At 38.5% G+C, this 27,061-nt stretch overlaps 1 protein-coding gene across 1 annotated transcript; it reads right to left on the bottom strand.

Annotated features, from left to right (window-relative positions):
• Positions 1–22,750: 22,750 nt before the first annotated feature.
• Positions 22,751–26,248, bottom strand: LOC146635477 (low affinity immunoglobulin gamma Fc region receptor III-like). The gene is made up of 7 exons (XM_085350130.1): positions 26,218–26,248; positions 25,312–25,356; positions 24,859–25,119; positions 24,529–24,774; positions 24,140–24,265; positions 22,998–23,063; positions 22,751–22,845 (listed from the first exon to the last, which is right to left on the bottom strand). Exons 1-7 carry the CDS (start codon positions 26,246–26,248, stop codon positions 22,751–22,753), a joined length of 870 nt encoding a protein of 289 aa, XP_085206256.1.
• Between the last annotated feature and the right edge of the window lie 813 nt (positions 26,249–27,061).

Consider the following 27,061-nt stretch of genomic DNA (forward strand, 5'->3'; position numbering starts at 1 on the left):
AACACTGCAGAGTAAACTGAAGTGTTACAGCAGTTAGCAGAGGTATCTTCTTGCTAATAAATCTATTTTAACATTAAATATTTTTGTGACGTTGAATACAATAATCCAAAGAAGTTGAATGGCTTCTGTGTCATGTCAAGCCACCTTGTTTCAGTTCACTATCAGTGGGCGGAACATGAAACCAGTTAAGGCTCTGTTTGTCGCAACTTGTAGGCTGGTTTGTTATGCTCACATCCTCAGTTTAGGTGTAGTATGTGCGTCACATAAGACAGATAAGACAGAGAACATAAAATAATGCATTCTGCTATTTAAACATAGTTCATGTACACATGACCGCACATAATGATTTCATTTAGTTAGAAAGTGAAATGTGAAATACCTTCTCTTTTCATCAAAATGATGTCCACAAAAGTGGTGCCTCATTATTTCTAAATTTTGGTTGAAAATGGTTCATCTTGATGCCTGCCTAAAAACATTGATTTGCTAGCATGTTGTAGGTTCATTAGATGTTTACATTAATGAGCAGTTGAACAAGTGTACTGTTGAAAAATCCCAATCCTTTTAATCTTTGGGCTGAAAGAAGGACAGTACTCGGTGTATAAATGCTCAATCAACAATTCTTTATTTTAATACAATTCAACAATCAGAGCATTAAAGCGTCCGGACGGGAGAGATGCCTGCAGAGGGTCAGCAGCATGTCTCAAAATGGTAGCGAATCACACAGCCTTTTATAGCTACTGACGACCCCCAGCTAGTCATAAAAGCTGCATCTTCACATGTTTTTCTAATTCTTAGCGAGACTGGCTCCTGACCTTGGCTCCCTGTCTTTCTGTGTGAAAGTAGGTGGGGGTATGGTATGTGGTTTTATCTCTGTTCCCCAGACACCGAGCCTCCTGCTTGTAACCTTCTTCTATGATTCAACAATAAAGCATGTCAAGAAAACAGTGTAAGACATGCACAGCCGATCAAGGATACAGAGTGATGCACACTTTATCTAATGGCCTACAAAATGATTATGTTCTTTTACTCAAGAGTATAATAAAGACTAAACTACATACACAGCACACCATCTAAACTAAAGGATAATATATGTCCTACAGCTGTTATCATAATTCAACTACATTGACTACTGGTCATAAACTAACATATGTTTTACTACTGGTCTCAACAATACCTCTTCAAAAGGCTACCAACTCCTTTGACAACCATGAACTAAAATCATTAGTTAAATTGGAATTGTAGAAATGCTTCAGGGTAAAAAAAAAAAAGGTCAAAAAAGGTCAAACGTTTTGCTGGGGGCAATGTTTTAAAAATTCAGTGTTACTTATTTTCTAAATTTCAATTCTAATGAAGGCACTCAGCTTGAATCGTTTTATTACAGCATAAATGAAAAAAAAAGTGATTTTTTTATTGCTCTATTTTCTGTTGCCTACATTGTAGATGAACTTTACCTTCACAAATAAAGAGGGAAATGAGAACAGTCAGAGCTTGACGTAGGATTCTGGTGCGGTAAAACTAAAATAGGTTGCAGGTTGACAGTTTATACTTTCTGTATACTGGACATTAAAGGTCATATGAAGGTGGAATGAATCTAAGCATCATCACATTAAATTGAAATTCATTAAAACCCTTAACATGAGTAAATGTAATGTCAAAATCACATATCAGTGAAGAAAAATTGAGGCTGCTGTGCCCAGTGCTAGTTTTCTGCAATAGCTCAACTCGTTCAGAGTGATGCAATCACTTAATTTGCTGATTGGGTTTTATTTTTGCTTTCCTGTAATGTTCTGCTGTGTGGCAGGCAGGACTTTAAAGTGGCAGCTTTATTGCTGGAAGTCATTATTACCAGTACAAAACAAAACTAGAAACAGAAAACTCAAACTAAAACATTAGAAAAAAAACAGGAACTGAGAACTACAGTTACTTGGAACACAGAGGGAAGAAACACAGCATAGTGAGAGAGACATGGCAACTTACTGAGAGAAACACAGGGCCTAAAGTACACACAGGCAAATCAAACCTATCGAGACAAAAGAAGCAATGCAAAAAACACTGACAAAGGACACAGATTATCAAAGTAAAACAGGAAGCATGATACCTACGTAAAGACACAGACTCAGAGACAGGGGCTTCACATTGAGACATGACTGACTCTGGAACAGAGGGAACATAGGCACAAGGGTGACTAGACATGAGACAGGACAGGCACAGAGAAAACATGGGAACTGAGGCTAACCACAGACTAAGAAAAAGACAAAGAAAGGAACTAAGATCACACAAACGAAAGATTGAAACAAACAGGAATAACAATCATCAAATATCAAATCAAGATCTGAAAACACAAATACTGGGTCGCACACCCAGTTCGTGACATTTCCAAAAGGAAATGTGGATTGAGCAGCCATTTTAAGGTCATAAATAATCAGGCCCCATCTTATATTAATGACCTTGTAGAATCATATCACCCTATTAGAGCACTTTGCTCTCGCACTACTTGTTGTTCCTAGAGTATTTAAAAGTAGAATGACTGAGTACATGAAGGCTCATTTTTATCCTGATATTTGGACTGATATGTCACGGTTTGCCCTGGCAAGGACCCAAACACAGGACTCTGTGATGCAAACAGTGCACTTTATTTACAGTGAAAGGAAACAAACAACAGTAAATCCCCGTGCTCTCCCATGTCGTGCCTTCCTTCCCAATAAATCCATGTCTTGTGCTCTCTGGTCCTGTGTGTCTGCACTCCCCGTGCTCGCTGCTCTTCTGGCTTTCCATGCTCCTCCTGCAGGAAACAATAGCAGCACTCAACTATAGCAGGCATGCACTCAAAACCTAAACCTAAACTGGAAGACTAACATGGAGTCTCACGCAATGATCCCGCGTCGGAGGAAGCTCCATCGCTCTCCTAAATAGCTCCCCCAACGAACCCAGATCAGCAGCAGGTGTGTGGCAAGGCTTCGGGTGTGGCCAGACCCACCAGGTCTGAAGGTGCCTGTAACTTGGCCACAGAAAACAGCTACAGACACATGCACACACCAACTAATAACAATAATAATAACAACAACAACAACGATAAGAGTCCACACTTCTCACGGACCCCCGAGTCCCCAGAGCCGGGTCCGTGACAGATATAATTTTAAATATTCAAGTAGAAAAGAGCTCCGTTTCTCAGCGTCTTAATCATATAATCTTTTCACTTCTCAAGACACTCAGTCTGACCTAAAACAACATTTTAAAATGGCTTGTTTTCTTTGACTCTACTGAACAGTTTCTGGTGCAGCATGAAACAAGCCACCATTTATTCAGTGTGTGCACTAGACCTGACATAGAGACATGCTCAGTAACCTTTGCAAGTGTATTTCACCTACCAAAAATTTGGTTCATCCTTTTTGGAAAACAATGCAATGTGACACATTTACATCAGCAGTTGACCACAGTACCTGCTGTTTAGAAGAAATGAGCAGCAGCAGCTTTTTCTTTTTCTTTGAACAGCATTCATGCACAAGCAGAATGAGCAGAAGCAACAACTGGTTTAATTAAAATTCTACATAACAGACAGAAGCGTTTGTTAGCATATTAACTTTATTGATACTTATAGTTCTTTATAGTTTTGTTATATGCAGAGTAGATAACATACAGCTTGTTCAATTGTAATAACAATGTGTGATAAATGTCTTCACTTTCACTCAGATGTGATTTTGACTTCATGCCGCTATTTTTCTGAGACCTGTTAAATTTACAAGAAGTACAGAACAAAAATGTATTTATTTTTCTTTAAAGGGTAGAAAAAAAGCTATTGTTACTATTGCAAACCAAAATTAACTTCACAGGGCATCTTCAGTACAAACATGAATTTTTTGCCATGAACAATACGTTTTATTAATATTGCTAGTATTTAATATTTACTACCCATCACATATTACATGTTATCTGAATGTAATGCACAAGGAATCATTAGTTACAGTTAATCTCACCTTTGAGTTTAGTCTCACCCGGGCGTAAGGTGTAGTAAATGGCTCTAGAATATAACATGTCATCCTCTAATGGAAAGATGCAGCCATAGTGAGAGGACAGACAACCACAGTAACATCAGTGACGATGAAAACTATTTGCTCTTCACTGTTCATTAGGTCTTATTTAAAATCTTAGGAAAATCTGACAATCAGAAGAAAAATATATCACTCTTACATCAGAACATTATTATTCTGCAGTTTTATCTTAATGACATTAATATCAGCTGCTCTAAACAGTTTTTTGATTGTTATCCTACATTTTATTAGCATAGCTAGTCAAGCTTTAGTGTTTGTTACTTTTCATAATATCACTTTTAATTGATATTTAGAACCTATCATATTTAAATAGAGCACATATGGAATCATTAATCTCACCTTTAAGTTTAGTCTCACCCGGGCTTAGGGTGTAGCAAATGGCTCTAGAATATAACATGTCATCATCTAATGGAGAGATACAGCCAGAGTGAGAGGACAGACAACCACAGTAACATCAGTGATGATGAAAACTATTTGCTCTTCACTGTATTCATTAGATCTAATTTGAAATCTTGGGAAATCTGACAATCAGAAGAAAATAATGTCACTCTTACATCAGAAAATCATTTTTCTGCCATTTCATCTTAATGACATAAATATCAGCTAATCTAAAAAGCTTCTTGAGTTTTATTGCACATTTCATTTACATAGCGAGTCAAGCTTTCCGTTGCTTTTTTAGCATCAAAGAGTTGAGAAATAAAAATACATATATTTTACGCAATTTGTGTATTTCTTCCAAAACTGAAATTTTGAAACGTTTTGGAATATGTTTCTTTTGAGTCTCACAGGTTTTTGAAGAGCTTAATTATTTTAATTAGTTTCATTCAAATATTAGAGTGAATGTTTCTTTCTAAATAATGTGTACATATTTAACAAAGATGTAGGAAAAACAAGACAAAAAAGGAGAATGTTTCATTATTTGTTTTCATTTATTTAAATTGTTTTAATTTATTTATAAATGAATGTATAAATTATAAATGTATTTATTACTCTGGTATTATTACTAAAAAGATTTTATAAAAAAGATGCCTGGTTAAATATATTTCCTCTTTCTGTTGTAATATACATTGTTTTTATTTTTCCAAATATAATAACAATTAATAGACACAATATTCTTGTTCAGAATGAGCCTGAATTATGTGGTTTTATTGACAGACTAAAGCATCTCTTTAATAAAGAAATAAAGATATTAAATATGATTTCGCAACATTAAGCATGACATAAATGTAAAACATTTTTCAGTTAACAATATTTATGGTGCAATGATTCCAGATTGCTTTTGGTTTAACAAAGCATAATGTGAGTGTGCAAAAAGCAAAAGCAATTAACACAAGGTTTCATGGCTTTTAATGTACAAATTATCACAATGCAGGGACTCCAGCAACACTTGTGGCATTCATCAGGATCATGCCCCTGATGAAGACCTAGACCCGTTGGTCAGTTGATTAAGTTGTTCCTCTTTAATTTTAAGTGTAGCTAGAGTCCCTGCATTGTGAGTCTTTCATCCTCTCCATGTACATTTGAAGTAGGAGAAGTTGTGCCAGAAATTTTTGCAGCAATATACAAAATATTACCTTTACTTCTGTACAAGCAATCGTTGACAAGGTACATTCCGAGGAACAGCAACAGAGTGCTCAATAAAGTAAAGAAAAGGATCCAAGGTGCTTCCTCAAAAGCTAAAAGGCTCGCCTCTTTGAAGCAGTGTGAATGTTGAATGTGAAAAAAAAGTTAAAAGAGAAAAGGAAGATAAAATACCTGAAGGTTACGCAAGGTTTTAAAAATCTGGGATATTTTGCGCATCTGATTAACTTACTTATATTTGATTGATGAAAGAAATAAAACACTAAGTAAAATACAAAAAATTGAATTCAATTGTTTGCTCCTCCAAAATGGAAAATTAAGTTTAAATAAACAAGAACATAGCCGGTACTCACCAACTCTTTCAGCCTGAACACTCAGTAGAATCATAGTGGTCATCACTGAAGAGATAAAAGAGATGCAGACTTTTACAGCTATGGGCTACTTTGGTTTTAAAGTAAAACAAACTAAATCACCACATTTTAGACAGAATTTATAACTTTAACCTTTTTCTACTGTGGATTAAAAGAATGTGACAAAGAGGACATCTAATAACCATTTAATAAAATTGCAGTCCTAGTAAAAAATGAACAAAATTGACATATTTTTAACAAGACAAATAAAAAAGCTTTTATTTATTGCACATTTACCTATTTTATTTATTATTATATATGATATGTATATTTATTACTTCTGTGTATTTATCTTTTTTATTTACATGCATAAATTTTTTTAAATATGGAAATTGAGAAATTACTCACACAGTCTGATGCCAAGAGCTCTGACATCCATGTTGTTTTGCTGCAAACTGAAGACTGAGATGTTATGGCTGTTTTAATATCAGATATTTTTTAAAACTTCTTACAATGCAACAAAGTTTAATGAAAGTAGTTTCCACTGAGACCGATTTGCTCTTATGACAAGAGGAGTGATAGTGACGTTCACAATCAGTGGGCGGAACAAGAAACCACTTCAGACTGTTGCTGCATCTGACACAATTAGCAGGCTGGTTCATGTTTCCCATGCTCGCATTGTTACTTTGATGTTCATCACTAGCTTATAATGACCTAACTGATGGTACAGTAGTATCATTACAGAAAAACAATATAAACTTAAATCTTGTTCATAGTTTACAGTCTCTAACTCTATATCAAATTTATATTTTAATAAAATATTTCAACACATCAATAAACAAATAATATAAATGAACAGTTTTCTTGGTGGCACAAGAGAAACGTTAAGGAAGGATATGAAAGCCATCAATAGTTACAATCTTTAAATGATTTTTGTGGTAATCTGTTCAATCGAGGACAGAGCTGGACTGGGACATAAAATTGTCCCGGGCGTTTTGACTAGAAACTGGCCGGTATTATAGGAAAAGCCATAAAGCCTTTGAATGAAAACAAACACTGTGACAGTGATGTACACTGCCTTGTTGGTATATGTATGATTTCTATACATTTTAATCAGATAAAAACTTTGGTTATTTATTAAAAACTAGGCATATTAAATGAGAGTAAGAAAAAAAGTATTTCTTTGTGCCCCCCCACCCCCCTTTCCTGTTAATGCCCTACCTGGCCCTCATACCAGCTGTCAGTTACAGATAAAGGATCCTGGTTTTATTTGTCTCTCAGAAAGTTCATAATTTCCCTCCAACTCATTCATGTCACCTAAAAGGTAAACCTGTTTTTCCATCTCCTTCTCTCACCCCGATCGGACGCAGCAGATGGCCGCCCCTCCCTCCCGCTAAATAAATAAAATTGAATTGAATTGAACTGTTCAGCTCTGATGATTCAGTAAGGACATCTCCTGCTTACATCTTCATGTTTCCCTCTCACCACATATCCAAACTGATATCATGACCAGCAGCTTTTATGGCTGTGGCTAAGTTACTGAAGAGTGGGTTACTGTAGGTGTACTGCAGGATGATGCTATGTGATAAGAAAGAGAGATTGCCATGAGTCTGCAAAATCTGCAGATACCTTGGTGCATGGAATGAGGACATGGTCATGGTCATGTTCTGTCATGTAGAGTAACTGTCATTGCATTCTGATGGTAAAGGCAAAAAAAAATATCAATACTACAGTCTAAATATCAGCAGAGCAAATCAATATGCTTTCAGATGTGTGGCTACATGTTGGTGACCTTTACCTGGATTCTGACTCCACTAACAGGTGAGTCATGACTGGTAATCTGAGGTGGGACACAGTAAGACAGTCATTTGGAATTACTTCAATGATCTCAGCGTTATGGAAACAAGTCAAGTGGAAGACCCAAAGAAATTTTCACCAGCACTGAGCTGGAGGATCCAACTGGCTGTCTGCCAAGACACTGGATTATCCTTGATCCAAATAAAGGCCGTTACTGGTGCCGACTGCAGCCCTATAAACATCAGACGGCATCTGAGACTGAAGGGCTTCAAAAGCACAAAAGGTCTTCAAAGGCCTTGTCTCCTTGAACACCACAGGACTCCCTGTTTGGACTGTGCAAGAGTGCACCAAACATGGGAGATTGAAAGGTGGAAGAAAGTTTTATTCTCTGATAAGAAATAATTTAACTTTGATGGACCTGATGGTTTCCAATGTGAGACGTCCCTGAGACGTTTTCTGCATGTCACAGTGGAGGGGGCGCAATAATGTCCTGTGTTGCTTTTTCCTCCAGTGGAAAAATGGAGCTTCAGGAGGTGCAGGGGCATCAAACACCACTAAGTCCAGATATTGCAGAGCATCCCTCATGACTGAGGGCCCTCGTGTATGTGGGATCGACTGGGTTTTTCAACAGGACAATGCTACAGTAGACAATACCCACGGGACAAGGGACTTCTTCCAGAAGAATAACGTCAGTCTTTTGGACTATCCTGTGTGTTCCCCTGATTTAAATCTAATTGAGAACCTTTCAGGATGGATGGTAAGGGAAGTTTACAAAAATGGACAAGATTTCCTGACAGATGTCCTTCGTGGGGCTGTCTTCAATATTTGGAGAAATGTTCGCAATCAACTCATGGAAACACTTGCATCAAGCATGCCACATGAATTTCTGAAGTGATCAACAATCATGGTGGAGCTACTAATTACTGTGTTTATGGTTTGAACTGATTTCTGTTTTGGAGGGTTTATGCGTTGTTTTCCTTCCCAGTGTCGCCAAACTGCTTGCTAGAGGTTCATATGATTTTGGTTTTTTGTATTATGGCAGGGTCTGCCTTACAATATAAAGTGCCTTCAGGCGACTACTGTTATCATTAGGTGCTGTATAAATAAATTGAAAATTAAATTAAAATTAATTATGTTATATGTGTTCATGTTTTCACCTTTCGTTGAGTTTTTAACTCATATACTTTTTAAGTGCTCAATTATTTTTTTCCAGAATTGATTAAAAATAAAACTAGCATTTACTTTCAACTTATGTTGAAATGAAATGCATGTCAAAAATTATACTTCATGACACACGTAACCTTTTTGAGCTGTACAAGGAAACTCAAAGCTATCACTGTTGATACAGTTCATATCTGAAAGAGACTTAGAGTCTATGTGGTTTTCATTTGAGGCCTAAGTTCACTAAGCTCAAATTATCACTACCATCTGCACATTCATAAATAACACATACACACTGACAAAACATTCACATAGTGCACTTTTTTTCTGCTTATGACTTCATAGAAAAACTATTGTGTTACTGTGGTTAAACGACTCCTCGGAAACATACCTTTCTTCTTCCTGTTCTTTCTTACAGCAGCAAATATAGCTCTACCTGTGTTCACTCCACTGGCCTCTATGGACACGTAAACAAAAACATGTATCAATGATTTAAAACATTGTTTTAAAAACATCAAAACATTGGTAAACTACATTTTAGAGTAACTAGATCTTAGTGTAGTGTACAACAGGAACGCTGATTTCAAACCATGCCTAATCATCATAATTATTATTTCAGCTCCTGACTTAAAATAATTTCTCAAATATAAGGTACAGAAAGTATTTATTATAATTATTACATTTGTTCCACTGAAAAACAGGGTTAGGAGAGATGACCCTTTGTGTTCAGCAGAAAGACACGGACAAAGGCACACACACACACACACACACACACACACACGCACACACACACACACACACACACACACACACACTGCTTTAACTGTTACAACACACCATTTAAGGTTTTAAAATGGGAGTTGTGTCATTTCAATAAAGGCTGCAGGGAAGGCTGGTTCTTTGGAGTTGGCTGGAAACAGGTGGAGGAGCTTTCACCTCCAAGGTCTGTTCCGACCAGACTTCCCTTGCAAGTTAATATGGATGGCTGTTTGTCTTGCTTTGTTAAGAGGTAATAAGTCTCTGAACCAGCAGGGCCTGCAATCGCAGACCCAACACTGACACATTTTAAATAGCTATGTGTGAGGCTCAACAGCTTTGCTTCATTTTCATATATCCTTGTGTTTCACCTGAGATTTTTAGCCAGCTCTCTGGGGACTGTCCAGCTTCTGGGATGTTACACTTGTAAAGTCCCTCATTTGGTTTTGAAACTCTGCGAATGATCATGTTTCCTGTGGAGTTTCTATAGAATTGACCTCCATCTTTGCAAAAATCAGCTGTAATTTGTAGGAAGAAGTTTTGTTTTTGCAGCAAAGAGTTACGGTTTCTTCCATTCAAAGGAGCTTGCAAAGAAACACTGTGTGGCGTGGGTGTGGTCTCTGACCAGCTGCAGAGGAGGGGTGACGCAGTGAGCTCCCGGGGCGGCGCAGGGGCGGGGTGAACAGGTGTGTTATATATTGGCAGTGACAGTCAGTAATTAGTTACTGATTACCTTTTTCAAGTAACTTGACCAACACTGTGTACTAGTGACACAAATGTTGATAATATTGCTTCTTATTCTTCCTTCAGTCTCATACCAGTACCTCCACTTTCATCTGTATAAAGATTTCTCATTTTACAGGATGATCCTGTTGGTGTCCTTATGTTAGTTCTATGCACGACTTTCTCAACTTCTCAAGTCTCAACTTTCTCCCTTGTTGTTATATTCAGTTTGAACTCCAGCAGGTCGTCTTGATGTCTACCTAAAAACACTGATTTGCTAGCATGTTGTAGGCTCATTAGATGTTTGCATTAATGAGCAGTTGAACAAGTGTACCTAATTAAGTGACTGACGAGCAAAAAAACAAAAAAAAAAGAATCAAATTTTGTATTAATCTTCTGTGGAGCTAGAATAAACACTGTATTGTGCAGTTTTATATAACATTAAATGGTATAAAATGTAATAACAGAAACCAGGTTGCTCAATGAGACAAGATGATGACAGGTTCTTCAAAAGGCTACCAACTCCTTTGACAACCATGAACTAAAATGACTAATTAAATTAGAATCAGATAAATGCTTCATGGTCAAAAAAATTTGAATGCCTTGGCAATGCTGCGTGGGGTTTTGTTGGTGGCGAGGTTTTTTTTTTGTTTTTTTTTTCTTAAAAACATCAGTGTTACTAATATAACTTTTGTTTTTCCAACTTCCAAGAGGGACCACTTCCAGGGGCCACTACATGTATTAGTATTAGTACATGTTCAAATTTATTTCATTCTACATTTTAATTCTAATGAAGGCACTCAGCTTGAATCGTTTTTTTTACCGCATCAGTGGAAAAAAACAATGATTTTTTTAATTGCTCTATTTTCTGTTGGCAGTGTTGGGGAGTAACGGAATACATGTACCGCCGTTACGTATTTAAAATACAAAATATGAGTAACTGTATTCCGTTACAGTTACCGTTTAAAAAGGTGGTATTCAGAATACAGTTACTTTGTTGAAATAAATGGATTACACTGCGGTACTTTCCTGTTTCATTTTGTCGCAGGTCAGGACTGTTTGGGTTTTGTTTGACAGCTACGTTCTGTTGTTCCAGGCGGCAACGTTACGGTTGCCATGGTTACAGGGCAACGCTCTCTCTCTCTCTGCGACTGTGTGTTTCCTGGGTGAGAGAGCGCCTTTTCGTTGTTGTTGTTGTGCTAAGCTAACAGGCAGAATGCTACAAGCATAGCTCTTATGGGTCTGTGAGCGCGAGGAGGGAGAAAAAGGGGAGTGGAAAGGTACGAGCTGTCGTCGAGGAAAAACGGGAGCTGGAAGCATGTAAATATAATAATAACCACTGCAGCCAAGAAGAGTGCCTGACGAGCCCAGCTGTAAGTAAGCTATTAGGACTCGACTGTACGCTTTGTTCGTGTTTTCCTCCGAAACAATAAGTTCCGTTGGAGCAGCCTTTCAACGCCTCTCTCTGTCTCTCGCAAGAAAAGTTGACCCACACAACAAAGTAAAGCTATTTTTCAGCTACTAGCCGACAGGGACCCCGCCGTATTAGTCAGAGGTCCCTTTACTACAGTTCGGAGTCGCGGACCTTCAGTAATAGTAATAAATCACACAGCAATAGTACATTCATGTAGTTGTAAAAAGCATGATAATATATTAAGTAATCCCAAGTATTCATAATACGTTACTCTCATTGAGTAACGTCACGGAATACGTTACAGAATACATTTTGGGGCATGTATTCTGTATTCTGTAATGGAATACATTTTAAAAGTAACCTTCCCAACACTGTCTGTTGCCTACATTGTAGATGACCTTTACCTCAACACATAAAGAGGGAAATGAGAACAGCCAGAGCCTGAGTTAGGATTCTGTTGTTGTTGTTTTGTTTTTTTTAACTATACCTCCAGTACATTACAGTCCATTACAGTACAAACATCTACTACTACTACACCAACAGTAACTACTGTGTAATATTATTTAAACAAGATGCTATGAGTCATTCCATTATTCTTGAATTTGAGCTATTTATTTGTGCAGGAGGAGACACAAGTCCCGTTGTTGTTGTTGTATTGGGAAGGGCATCTTTCTGGCCTAAAAATCTGTTAGTTAAATCACATGGAGACCGATTGTGACAAACGGGGTTTATTATCATACAATATTAGTTCATAAAGAGGTTTCCTTTTTTTTTCTTTTTCTTCTTTACAAGGAGTGCTGTAATGCCTGCTTTTTGCAACAGGGGGGGCTGCAGCACTTCTACTTGACCTTTCTCTGAGTCGTCACCAAGTGATTCCTCTGCATGAAAAACACATTAATATCACATTTGAGAATTATGTATGTTTTAAAAAAATTGAACTCCATAATTTTCTTTTAATTCAGAAAAATATTCACACAATCTGATGCAGAGAGCTCTCACCTCCATGATGTCTTGCTGAATAAAAACCACTGTGACACATTTCTGCTGCTGAAACAACACTTTATATTTTAAAAAATAGCTTTGGTGTACAGTTCTCTTTCAGAGGGGGAGGAAACAAACAAATCCTGTCTTAAAGAAATCTTGTAATCATTTTTTATTCTCTATGTCCACTCTGACTCTGATGTATTAATATGCTAAAATATGTGTATTACTACTAAGCCCAGAGTACAGGCTTGGCTGGTAAGTAAGGAAGTTACCCTTTTGCTGTAGAGGGATTTTATTTTTGACTACTGCCAAAAGTTGAGCTGTGCAATTATCATATCATATCCACATACCTACAGTAATCCTTGTTGCTGGTAGCAGTGAATACACTCATGTTAAACTGAAGGTAAAAACAGCAACAATGACACATAACTGTTTGTTGGGATGTACATCAAAGTACACCAAAGAAAGGCACAAATGCAAAACAATGACTCAATTCATCTGTGTTCACTTTTATTTGAACACAACTCAAGGTGCTTTATATTGTAAGCTAGACTCTACAATAATACATACAAAGAAAAAACCACTGATCATTTGACCACTTATGAGCAAGCACTTTGGCAACAGTGGGAAGGAGAAACTCCCTTTTAACTAGGGATGGGTACCGGTATCCGGTATCATGGCACCGGTTCTGTCATAAACGGTAGTAACCAGACCGAAAAGCAGCGCACATTTCGGTGCTTTATTTCGGTGCTTTTTTTTTTTCCTGAGCTGTGATACACTTTAGATTCTAGCCAATCATTTTACGTTTCCGAGGATAGTAGGCGGGTCCAGGTACGTACGTTCTTTTAGAGCAGAGCTACAGATTAAAAATGCCCAAGGCGAAGCGGTCAAAAGTCTGGCTGTACTTCACAGCAAAATATGCAAACTCAGCAGTCTGCAACAAGTGCTTTAAGGTGATACTGTGATACTGTCAAAGGAGGTAACACCTCAAATCCGATGAAACACCTGGCGACGCATAGCGTTTTTTTTTTAAAGCCGAGAAATGCGCCGTATTTGCTGCGAGACCTCATACCGAGCACATCTACTGCGGGTGGGTTGCCTGTTATCGGACCCGGAGTTTGCAACATCCCCCAAAAACCCGAAGAGGAGAGTCCTGGCCCCTAGCCCTGCCAGTGTAGCAGAAATGATGACGGATGATGATGGCAGCAGCAGCTGTTCTTCTCTGGGTCAGTAGCTTAATGTTGTTCGTGTTTAATTTACGTTGAGTAGGCTAACCACGTTATTACATTAATGCATGTAAGGTGAACTAGCAAACATCATCATAGCTACATGCGGCTGTCTTCTTGTTTGATGGCAGATACTCCCTTCACCCTGGCCAAAAAGGCTAAAATGACCAAAGAAAAAGTGGAAAACAGCTAAACATGAGAGGTTTTTGGACAAAGTTGGTGTTTTTTTCCCATTGTTTAACCCTTTACAGCCGATCGGAGAGGGCACGCTCCATTTTGCGTAACTATTTTTAAATCCCGGTAGCTCTGCAACCACGTAAGCTAGCGCAATAATTTTTTTTGCATATGAAACCGGAGGAGTTGTACTTACAGCTTATGCCATCAGCTTGTCCTAGGTCACAGTTTCCTTCCACATATAGCTTTGCAAAAACTGCATAAAAATCACTTGCAGCAACAAAAACATGATATTCCAGAAACACGCTTCGCCGATCCGATCAGCTGTTTGTAACACTTACTACGTCCATCAGCGCGAACTATCACATGACCGCATGACCTGCCCGAAACCGGAAGTGACGTCATTTTGCGGAAATGTAGTTTTTTTATGATCGGGGCCTTATGAGCCTATACTTGTGTTTTAAAAAGTTATGTTTGAGTTTATGACTTTCTGTGTCGTTTCTGGGATGCTTAGGACTCATATTGCACTGCTGGAAATAGTTTATTTTGATGCATATGCTGTTATTTTGCAAATTTGCACTATAATATTTATTTTCGTTTTTCCTGCAGTGTATAAAAATTGGTGTATTTCAAAAATAAAACTATGAAGACACTCAAAATAAATTTCCTGTGGTGGGAAACTAGTTTGTGCAACTTTTTTGTATTTACAGTTTTGAGGGATGAGCCTCTTAAATTTCTCTAACTAGAAATATATGTTAAAAAAACAAAAACGATTTTCAATTTTTTTGTAGTTTATTGCACTTTTTTGCAATTTATGTAATTACTATGCACTTAATGAATACATATTATTAAAGTTTGGGCTATAATGGTTGTATTGATGTATAGCAACTTGAAATGCTCCCAAAAATGGCTCCACAGCATGTAAAAATATAATATAAGCTCTGGCGGACTTGGTTCTATGGTAGGTCTTAAATGGTTAAGCACTGCTTCCAGCCAAGAGTGATAGCATATATGCCCCAAGATGGCGCCTGTGTGTTCGGCACGCTGTCTATCGCTCTCCCTTATTTGTTTTGTTTTATTGTTTTTAGTTAACTTAGTGTGCCATGTGTGTTGTACTTTTTCCTATGATCGCCAGACATTATTAGAAATAGGTTTATCCATCCGGATGTCTGACCGGCCTGAATATGACAGCCAAGGCTTTTTTCCTCCCTATCTGGAACCATTACCATCGTACTGGCATTCCCTACCACCGTTACCGGATCTGCGGAAGCGACGCAGGAGACGGGGTAACCGTGGAGGTCGTCTTGTGAAGCTGAAATCCTGGTTCTCTCATTTTCCCCATGAGCTCCGCTGCATCCGCCGCTTTTGTCTGCGACTATTGGTGCCATTGCATGCCTTGGATCCGGTGGACTCCTGGCTGGTTCCTGTTGTTGGATCTTTCGAAAATGGTCCAGCGAAACTCTCTCCTCTACGGCATATGCGCTGGCGCGGAGTCGACAAGAAAAATCTTCGACTGGTGGATCTGGTTGCTAATACCTCGGAAGTTTTGGACCCAGTCCCTCTCAGGCTGGGTCTAATAAATACCAGGTCGGTGGCCAACAAGACCTTCATATTGAAGGATTTTTTTCTCTCTCGTGTTCTGGATTTACTCTTCCTGACTGAAACCTGGATTTCTCCCGGTGAGTTAAGCGCCTTCATTGAACTAGTACCCGCTGACTGTACCTTTTTTAATGTTCCGAGAGCTTCTGGTCGCAGAGGAGGGCTTGCTGTTGTTTTTAAGGCTCACTTGGACTTGAAGCAGCTTTTCCCCTCGTCCCGCTACACCAGTTTTGAACTCTGTTTATGTAAACTGGGCCACTCGCCTTCGTTGTTATGTGCGATTGTTTATCGCCCACCGAAATATAACAAGGTGTTCTTATCAGAGTTCTCAGAGTTTCTTGCGGATTGTGCATCACGATATGACCAGATCCTCCTGCTTGGTGATTTTAATATTCACGTTTGCTGTCCGGGGAAGCCCCTGGCCACGGACTTTCTGGACTTAGTGAACTCTTTTAATTTTGTTCAATTTGTTAGTGGTGCCACTCAAGAACGTGGTCACACACTGGACTTAGTTTTATCTCATGGTTTATCTGTTTGCAATGTACGGGTTGAAGATGCAGTATTTTCTGATCATATGCCTATCTTATTTGATATTGCTCCTTCTAACGCTTTTGCAAATCAGGCTGCACCTGCTCGATGTTATCATGCCTTTGGCTCGGATTCTGCCGAACGGTTTTCTATACTGTTTGACAAGTTTATGTCTTATGCCCCTGAGTTGCCCACTGCAGAAGACCTACTTTTGTATTTTGACTTTGCTTGTAAATCTGTGCTTGATGTTGTTGCCCCTTTGAGACTAAGAAAATGTAAATCTAAGACTAGTCCTTGGTTAACAGAGCGTACCCGAGCTATTAAAAGACAATGTAGGAAATGTGAAAGACAGTGGAAAAAAGACAGATTGCATGTCTCCCTGGAAGCCCTAAAGATTAGTTGGAAAATTTATCAGAAGGCAGTTAAGGCCGATAAACACTCCTACTTTTCTCAACTTATTTCGGCCAACTCTCACAACCCTCGTGTTTTATACAATACGATTAATTCTGTACTTAACTTGGAGGGTTATAACCTTTTGCCGTCCTCTGAGGCTATGTGCAATAAGTTTATTACCTTTTTTGTGGACAAGATTGCTAGCCTGAGGCCTTTGATTCCACCTATTGTCGATCCGGCCATGCATGCTCCTTGCTCAAGCCTATTCCCTGCTTTTGCACCGATTTCTCTGTGTGACTTAGAGGAGTTGGTGCTACATGCTAAGCCCTGTGGCTCCCCAAATGATGTTGTTACTCCCCGCTTTCTCCAAAAAGTATTTCCCATCATTGGACCTTATATCCTGAAAATTATCAATACTAGTCTGTTAACCGGTCAAGTTCCTAGTGGGTTTAAACATGCAGTCATACACCCCTTACTTAAGAAACCTGGCCTTGATAGTTCTACTATGTCAAATTTTAGACCCATCTCCAAACTTCCCTTTTTAAGCAAAATCTTGGAGAGGATTGTACATACCCAACTGTTGGATTATTTGAGCGACTCGAAATTGTCTGAACTCTTCCAATCTGGTTTTAAGCCCTTTCACAGTACAGAGACAGCTCTTGTTAAAGTGATGAATGACATCCTTGTTGCTACTGATCGTGGTAAATATGCTGTTCTTGTGTTATTGGATATGACAGCTGCATTTGACACAGTGGACCACGACCTGCTGATCTCCCGCTTACATCACTGTGTGGGAATTTCTGATCTGGCATTGTCATGGATAAAATCATATCTTTCCGAAAGGAGTTTTTGTGTCAAGCTGGGGCTGGCCGCTTCCTCTGTGGCCCCTCTGCTTTGGGGTGTGCCCCAGGGATCTATCCTTGGGCCATTATTTTTCTCGCTGTATTTACTCCCCCTTGGTGCGATTTTTCGTAAACATGGAGTGTCATTTCATTTGTATGCCGATGACTGTCAGCTTTACTTACCTTTTAGTCATTTGGATACCTCCCCATGTCAATCACTGCTTGACTGTCTTAGCGATATTAAATTATGGATGGCAAATAATTTTTTGAATTTTAATGGTCGCAAAACGGAAGCAATTTTATATGGCCCGCATCGTTCTACTGATTCTCCAGATGTTGATTTTGGTGATTTGACCTGTCATCTGAAAAGTTCAATCACTAATCTTGGTGTTAAACTTGATTCTGCGCTTACTTTTGAAGGCCATGTAAATGGGGTGGTGAAATCAGCTTTTTATCACCTCAGACGCCTGTCGAAGGTTAAGCCCTTCCTTTCCAAACCCAATTTGGAAACTCTTATTCATGCTTTTATCACCTCACGTTTGGACTATTGTAATTCCCTTTTAATAGGGGTCGGGTTGGGCACCTTGTCACGCCTGCAGTTAGTACAAAATGCGGCGGCGCGATTTTTAACCGGTAGTAGGAAATTCGATCACATCACTCCGGTTCTGGCTTCCTTGCATTGGCTTCCCATTGAATTTAGGATTCGTTTTAAAGTCCTTTTATTGGTTTTTAAATCTTTAAATGGTCTGGCTCCTGTCTATTTCAGAATCAGAATCAGAATCAGTTTATTGCCAAATGTTGAGCAGGTTTACAACATTAGGAAATTGCTGCGGTGCTTCAGTGCAAACATAGTGTCATAAATTGCGATTAAATAGACATGAAAAAATAAATAAATAAATAATAATAATAATAATAAAAGTAGGAATAAGAATTAAAAGTGCTATGTAGAAAGATATGTGCATGAGATATTCATGAGATATATACATGAGAATAAGAATTAAAAGTGCTGCATAGAAAGATATATACATGAGTGCAGGTGGTGATCAGTGCCAAACATGTAATGATGCAGTGACACAGCGTAGGGTCATGTGTTTGTGGCGGGGACAGTCATATGGTTATTGTTCATGTGACCAACAGCAGAGGGGAAGAAACTGTTCTTATGACGAGAGGTTCTGGTGCGAATGGACCAGAGTCTCCTGCCTGAGGGGAGCAGGTCAAACAGACTGTGTCCAGGGTGAGAAGGGTCAGCTGAGATCCGAGCTGCACGCCCCAGTGTCCTGGAGGTGTACAGGTCCTGCAGAGATGGGAGTCTGCAGCCAATCACCTTCTCAGCAGAGCGCACAACACGCTGCAGTCTCTGTTTGTCCCTGATAGTGGCTCCAGCGTACCACACGGTGATGGAGGAGGTGAGGATGGACTCGATGATTGCAGTGTAGAATTGCATCATCGTCCGTGTTGGCAGGTTGAATTTCTTCAGCTGCCTCAGGAAGTACATCCTCTGCTGGGCTTTCTTGATGACGGAGGTGATGGTGGGCTCCCACTTCAGGTCCTGGGTGATGGTGGTACCCAGGAAGCGGAATGAGTCCACAGAGGTGATGGGGGTGTCAGTCAGGATGATGGGGGGGGAGTGGGGCTGTGTGCTTCCTGAAGTCCACAATAATCTCCACTGTCTTCTGGGCATTCAGCACCAGGTTGTTGTGGCTGCACCAGGACACCAGACGTTCAACCTCCCTCCTGTAGGCAGACTCATCCCCGTCCGAGATGAGCCCAATAACGGTGGTGTCATCTGCAAACTTAATTAGCTTGACAGACTGGTGGGTGGAGGTGCAGCAGTTGGTGTACAGGGAGAAGAGCAGAGGAGAAAGAACACAGCCCTGAGGGGAGCCGGTGCTGATGGTCCGGGAGTCCGAGACATTCTTTCCCAGCCTCACATGCTGCTTCCTGTCCGTCAGGAAGTCAGTGATCCACCGGCAGATGGGATCAGGCACATTCATCTGGGAAAGCTTGCCCCGGAGATGGTCTGGAAGGATGGTGTTGAAGGCAGAGCTGAAGTCCACAAACAGGATCCTGGCGTAGGTTCCTGGGGAGTCCAGATGCTGCAGGATGAAGTGTAGGGCCATGTTGATGGCGTCGTCTACAGACCTGTTGGCTCTGTATGCAAACTGCAGGGGGTCCAGGAGGGGGGCCGTGAGGGTCTTGAGATGGGAGAGAACTAGGCGCTCAAATGACTTCATGACCACAGATGTCAGAGCCACGGGTCTGTAGTCATTTAGTCCAGTGATCCTAGGTTTCTTGGGGACAGGGATTATGGTGGAGGACTTGAAGCAGGCAGGCACATGACATGCCTGCAGTGAGGAGTTAAAAATGCCAGAAAACACTGGGGCCAGCTCGTTTGCACAGTGTCTGAGGGTGGCAGGAGACACGCCGTCTGGGCCGGGAGCTTTCCGAGCATTCAGATTCTTAAACTATTTTAATTTCTTAAACTATTCTTAAACTTAAACTATTTATCTGATTTGCTAAAGCCACATGTTCCTCCTCGCTCGCTCCGTTCAGCTGAGCAGCTGCTGCTGTCGGTCCCTAAGTCGCGGCTGAAATGCAGAGGAGACCGTGCCTTTTCAATTGCGGCTCCGATGCTCTGGAACAACCTTCCCTTCCAAATTAGACAAGCGTCATCAGTGCAGGTCTTTAAGTCCAGATTGAAAACCTATTTTTATTCCCTGGCTTTTAACTCTGTAGGAAACTGACACTTTCTTATTTATTTTATTGTATGTAATGATTTTATGGTATTTTTAATTTGGTTGTTGTTTTTGATCTGTGTTGTTCAGCACTTTGGTCTGCCTGCTGGGTTCGTAAAGTGCTATATAAATAAACGATGATGATGATGATGAATAGCTGCAGAAAAGGCTAACATTGTTATCTTTTTACAAAAAAACAGCTAAACATGAGAGGTTTTTGGACCAATTTTGTGTTCTCCATTCTTTAAGCACCAGTTTGAGCACCGTTTGAGCACCGTTTGAGCACCGGCACCGTTTCAAAAGTACCGGTTTGGCACTGGTATCGGATAAAACCTAAACGATACCCATCCCTACTTTTAACAGGTTAGGGTGAGAGAAGTAAAACAGGATAAAATCCATGTTGTGGAAGAGAGATTAATCTGATAATATGGATAATATAATGATCATATTTAAGACTGAAGCATTCATTAATGGCAGGACTTCTTTGAGCAGTCCTGTAGGAATGGGGTCTAAAAGACATTCTGATGGTTTGGAGGAAGTAATTACAGAAGTTAACTCACAAAGATCATTTTGAGAAAAAGACTAAATAAATATATATGAATGACAGTGAAATAATCTGTAGATAATATTGCATCTATCAGATGATTATGACTAATTTAAGTTAAAGACATAAAATGTAAGTACTATCTGCTTTTTAAGATGATATGTTTTATACAAACAAAGTTATAGGTCACATGTGTGTCCCCAAAAGGCTCTGCAGTCTTCTATAGAGAAGAATAGTGTGGGTACTTTATCAGAGTTATAGTACGATGTTACAGACATTTAAAAGTATTTTAAGATCCCCATTTCTTAAAACTGTCAAAACACTTCATAACTGAATTTGTGATCCAGAGAAGGATGTAACCATTGTGTCCAGTTCGTATACACACAAGTAACTAGTAAGTGCATTATGTCACAGAGAAAGTAAATTCTGCTGAAATAATTTGTCACGGTTGGACCCAGTATTTTGTGTCTATTATATTTCGGTTTAATTCTGCTTCATGGATTGTTTTCTTATTCTCGTAGTGATGATTAGTATTAGTTTCTTGTTTCTGTTTATCCGTGCTTAAGGATTTGTTCTCAGTTATATCTCACGTTTAGTTTAGTTCAGGTTCTATGTGTCATTCTCTGTCTCTCAATGTAAAGTCTGCATGCTTGTTTAATAATTCACGTTTCCTGTTTTATTGTGAAAGTCTTTGTCTTATGTGAGTGTGTGCAGCTTGGCTTCCCCCGTCTCGTTAACCCTGATCTCTCCCAGCTGTGTCTCCCTCCTGTTGCCCATTTGCTGATTACCACCCTGTGTATATTGGCCCTGTGCTTTCCTGTGCTCAGTGTCGCGTCGTACCCTCAGATTATGCCTGTGTGTTTCTGTTCTCCATATTCCGTGTTCACTTCAGGTTTTGTTTTCGTACCAGCAATAAAGCTGAGGTTTTTGAGTTTCACATTTGTGTCTGAGTCCTGCGTTTGGATCCTCCTCTCCGCCTGCCTGCACACAGAGCCTTGACATAATCAATATTCACTGACTGAAAAAATAACTGACTGTAACCTATTCTGTTAAGGCCAAACCAAGATGAGTGTTGCCCCCCTCACTTAGCTCCTAAATTCTGCTTTCACACAGTCTGACCAAAAAAGAAGCTGAAACAATAAAACAAAACACCACTTATTTTGTCTGGGTAATAGACCACACTTAAAGTCAGTCACGCTCTGTATCGAACATGGCAGTTATATTTTATTTGCTCACCACAAACTCGGTGCATCTGTTTTGGAAAAAAAGTAATGTGACACTTTGAGATTAGAGGTTGACCTCAATGGGTGTCATTGAAAGCTACAGCAGCTCTTTTATTGAAACAACATTCATACATGTGTAAAAAAACAGAAAGATCAAACGTGTTGGTTAAAGTTCAGCTTTAGCAAAGACGCTTATGTTCAAACTTTATATATGTGTATAACACCGTGGGAATGACATGCAGCTTTAACTGACTGAATGAAGAAAAACTAACAGTTTATAGACATGTAAACCAAACCTGTCAGAAAATGCACAGCTTGTTTAATTACAAAAAAAAAACAACAACATTGTAATAAAACTGGGTTGCTTCTTTGATTTCATTCTTACTCAGATGTGATTATGTGCATCTGTCTCTCTGCAACCTGTAAACAAAAGAATTGTAGGAGAAAAAATGTAAAGCACAACATAAAAAAAGTCATCAAAAAAATCAAAGAATTAATCTGCATACTTTTTACAGTATACCATGGCTTTTAATACACAAATTTGGGTGTGAGTGAAATGTATGACAAACTATACATATTCCACTGTCAGGTAATAGTAGGTAACTGTCTATATAGAAAATCCCAAATTTACTAATTACTATTACCTGACTGCAGCACATGAAGCATAATTTCTACTTACTGTATTGTACTGTAGAATAGAAGGGATCCTCTGCTATGGGTTGGCAGGGACCTGTTGAGGGCATCTCTCTGCTGGTTCCTGCTTCTGCTTTGACAACAGATGGAATGAAATCAGTTGGTATCCAAAGCATTTTACATAATAAAACACTTATTTGTCTTAGATTATACCAAATTACTTACTGATGTTTTGGATTTTTAAATGCTAAAGTTAAAATGGCTTTTAATCACAAGTAGTCTTACCTTGCTGTTGAGTGTCAAAGAGTCCTAAGCTATTGGAAATTGGTCTAGAGAGTGATGCATCTTCAGCTTTTGATGGAGAGGGACAGTGGGAGTGAGGGGAATGATAACCACAGCAATATTAGTGATCATGATCCCTGTCTGTTATTTAATGCATTTATTAGATTTGATTTTAAATTTTAGAAAAAAATGACATTCAAGATTAGAAAGAAAATTGAAGCCATTCATGGGCCCATTATGTAAGGTGTTGCTACTGAGCTAACAAAAACTGACATTTCTAATTGAATTTTTGCTGTTTACAAGTCAATTCTACTTTGACTGCAAAAATATCAGCTGCTCTTCAACTTCTTGCTTTTTGCTATCTTTGTACTAAACTAAAATATTAGACTTTACACTTTTACACTCAGCTCTACCCTTTTTATGTGCAATATTTTGGTCTCTGTGAAATATCCTGGCAGATGTGAAATAATTAATTACCAATTACCACACCATAGGCAAAAAAAGACAATGAATGCTAGTCACTGAATATTAATGATCAAAAAAAGTAATTGGGTTTAATATAAAGTTAATTTTGAAACTGAATGCATGTCTGAAATTGTACTTCATGCAGCATTTTACTATTCTGAGCTGTCTGAGATACAGTAGCTTTAAAATTATATTCTATGTGGTTTTCATTTGAGGCGTATGTTTTGAAGGCTCAAATTATCACTCACATCTATACATTTATAAATATGACATACAACTCTACCAAAGCTACAGACAACACCACCTGAGGAAAAAAAAGCAACCCTTTTATTCAAAGAAGTAATTTTGTTCTACTGTTCAGTAAAATATCTCCTCTCTTTCTTATAACAACATATGTTACTCAACCTGCATCCACCTTGCCGGCCTCTATGAAGTTTAAAGAAATACATTTCAAAAAAGTTTTTTTTTGTTGTTGTTGTTGTTGTTGTTGTTGTTGTTGTTGTTGTTGTTGTTGTTTTAAAACACATTAAACAGGTATAGAGGATTTCTTAGTTCAAGCCCAGTAGTTTATGACATTCAATTGTATTAAAAAACGTTGGATGAGAAAATCTGATAATGCATCTGCCTGATAGACTCATTTTCCATCTGATAATAATAACATTAATAATAATTTTCATTACCTCTTTTCCAGCAATCTTTTCCAAAGTGATACAGTCCCACTACCACCAACAGAGCACTGACTAAAATGGTGACAATGATCCAAGGTGTGGCAGCAGAGGAGGAATGGCATGCCTCTTTGTGACTGTGTGGATTGATTGTATACTTTGTAGTTTGAGTGACTAAATGATGGTCTGAAAAAACAGAAAGGCTTACATGAAAAAAGAATGGTAAACCATCATTTTAGCTCTTGCATAACAACATGGAGAATAATCTTGCCAATAAAACTAGAATAGAATAGCCATTTATTGTCAAAATTATGGGTGTAATCTAATAATAAGAGATTTACCAGCTTTGAATATCATCAGCTGTCATTCAGATCACCTTAATTTAAAACATCTCAGTGTCTCACCTGTGACTTTCAGCCAGCTCTCTGGAGATTCTCCAACTCCTGAGATGTTACACTTGTAAACTCCTTCATCTGATTCTGAAACTCTGTGGATGGTCATGTTTCCTGTGGAGCTTCTATGGATCTGACCTCCACCTTTGTAGAAATCAGCTTTGAAGTTGGAGGAAGCAGTTTTGTTTCTGCAGCTCAGAGTCACAGTTTCTTCCATCAACACAGGAACAGCAGGACTCTCCAGGATCACAGGACCAGCTAAATGAGATGCATTTGATAATTAAATTACATTTAATTACAATTTATTATAAAAAATCTGTTGGGTTTTTTTTTCAAAAGTACCAGTGACAGAGAGGTTGATAATGTTACTTCCTTTTCCTTCCTCAGACTCATACCAGTACTCTCCGTTGTCGTCTGTATAAACAATTTTAAAGGTGCAGGATGATCCTGTTGGTGTCCTCTTGTTAGCTTTACTACATGATTCTACCTTCCCTTTGAATTTATGCACAACTTCACAATAATCGACTCCTTCACAGTGAAATGTTACTGATTCATATTCAAAGAACTGCAATCTGTTTGGAACAACACGAAGAGAAACTGCATCTGAAACAAAGAAAAATCAAAGACTCAGTTTAGAGTTTTACTGCTAAAATGGGTATACTGCACGTCAACAGTAAAAGATTAAAAAAGTAAATAATCCCATTAAAAATATGACAACCAAATTTTTCTTTCAAAAAAATTCTTGTTCCTCCAAAATGTGAACTAATGTTGATATAGAAGAGAGAACTCACTCACCAACTTTCTGATCCTGCACATGCAGCAGAATCATGACAGTGATTGCTGAAAAGAGATGTAAAAGCTACAGAGTTATTAAGACACATATAATTACTAAATATACTAAAAATATGAAAGTAATGCTAAAAAATATTACATCTCATATAGCGATGGAAATCGAAAACCAGTTCTTGTTGAGAACCGGTGCTCACTGTTTCAATTAATTGGAATTGCTTGTCATTTTTGCAATGATGGAAATACTACGAATATGCAAAAGCAAAATACACGATGACCTTAAATGAATGTCGTGTTTTTAATTCCGCTCCGGACTCGTGAATCTCAATCCAGCAGCAGCGGTAACGTTTGCACGTCCTCTCCCGTTAATGCGGCAGGTAAATAATCAACAGTGCATATTATGTTAGTGAGATCTGCCTTATTACAAAACCTGCCATTACTGTGCATTTAGGTGACCATGATGAGAGAGACAGACAGAGTCTGGCTCAGATGCTGGCAGGATAGACGAATGTCAGAAGAATATTTATTTTATTATTTTACATTTACAATTTTTTCCCCGGGGACCCTGTGACACCCCATTGAAGAGCCGTAGGCTGGATCTCTTAAGATCTCACTGTTGGGTTTGTAAGGCCATGTTACTCCTAAATTTCTATCTTGTTTAAAAAGCAAAAATATAACAAAGTTCTAAGCTAATCGACCTTAGTGTTCTCCTTTTTTAAAAACAAGAATCGATCAGAGAATCGATAAAGAATCGAATTGTTAAACAGAATCAAAAATGGAATCGGAATCGTGAAAATCTAATCTCATAACTAGTCCACAAAAATACAACGGCCTAATTTCCTATATAAAACTGTTATATTATTAATCAGCATGAATAACTTTTGGTATTGTGGAAATAGAGAAAATACTCACACAGTCTGATGCAGAGAGCTCTGACCTCCATGTTGTCTTGCTGAAGCGTAACAGTACTGAGCAGGGGTGTGTTTGTCCTACTAAAAGTATTTTAATATTAATTATAATGTTTTAGGGATTAGTGCAATTATCTAGTTTTACAAAAACTGATTCCAAATAAGCTGAGTTGCTTTTGTCTCAAGTCAAGCCTCACTGTTTCAGTTCACTGTCAGTGGGCGGAACAACAACCAGTTCAGACTAATGCTGTGTTTGATGCAGCTTGTAGACTGGTTCATGTTCCCTGTGCTCAGTTTGGTGTACGGTGCTGAGATATGTCACAAATGTAAATTTAAACCTCCTCTAGAAGTACTCAGGGCACTAAGGGAATCGTCAAAGTCATTGAAGCTATTTTCAGTTACAAGACAGTTAATATTGCAACAGATAAATAGTTATCTATGCATGCAGATTTGTTAACCATCACTTTAATATATTGTGACTACAGTTTCAAACATTTATTTAATTGTAAACAAGCTTAAAGAGACACAGATGTTGCATGTTGGGAATGGTAAAAAATGGAAGTAAAAAAATTAATATCTTAATCCTTAAGATAATAAGATAAAATGTGGAAATAAATGTATTGGGGTCTTAGAGACACAATGGCTCACCTGTCAAAGCTCTATTGAAAGACAAGCCCAACTTTGCCAGATGTACAACAATATGGAGATTTAAAAAGTTTAAAAAGTTTAAAAAAAAACTTTAAAATTTAAAGTTTTTTTTAAAGTTTTAAACTTTAAAAAGTTAAACATGAAAAAATAATCTAGTATCATTGAAATGACATCACAAAACGATGCCCCTCCATGCCTAA

The sequence above is a fragment of the Diplotaxodon limnothrissa genome, linkage group LG3 (assembly GCF_057381915.1).
Source record: "Diplotaxodon limnothrissa isolate DT_005_m linkage group LG3, D_limnothrissa_male_GT1.1, whole genome shotgun sequence".
Lineage (NCBI taxonomy): Eukaryota > Metazoa > Chordata > Actinopteri > Cichliformes > Cichlidae > Diplotaxodon > Diplotaxodon limnothrissa.

What these genes read in the sequence shown, in the direction of transcription:
- LOC146635477 (XM_085350130.1), bottom strand. Translation starts at nt 26,248, where the DNA reads ATGGAGGTCAGAGCTCTCTGCATCAGACTGT. An exon ending in AGCTCTCTGCATCAGACTGT is followed by an intron (nt 25,357 to 26,217) that starts GTGAGTATTTTC and finishes ATCTCTTTTCAG; the next exon opens with CAATCACTGTCATGATTCTG. An exon ending in TATCAACCTCTCTGTCACTG is followed by an intron (nt 24,775 to 24,858) that starts GTACTTTTGAAA and finishes CATCTCATTTAG; the next exon opens with CTGGTCCTGTGATCCTGGAG.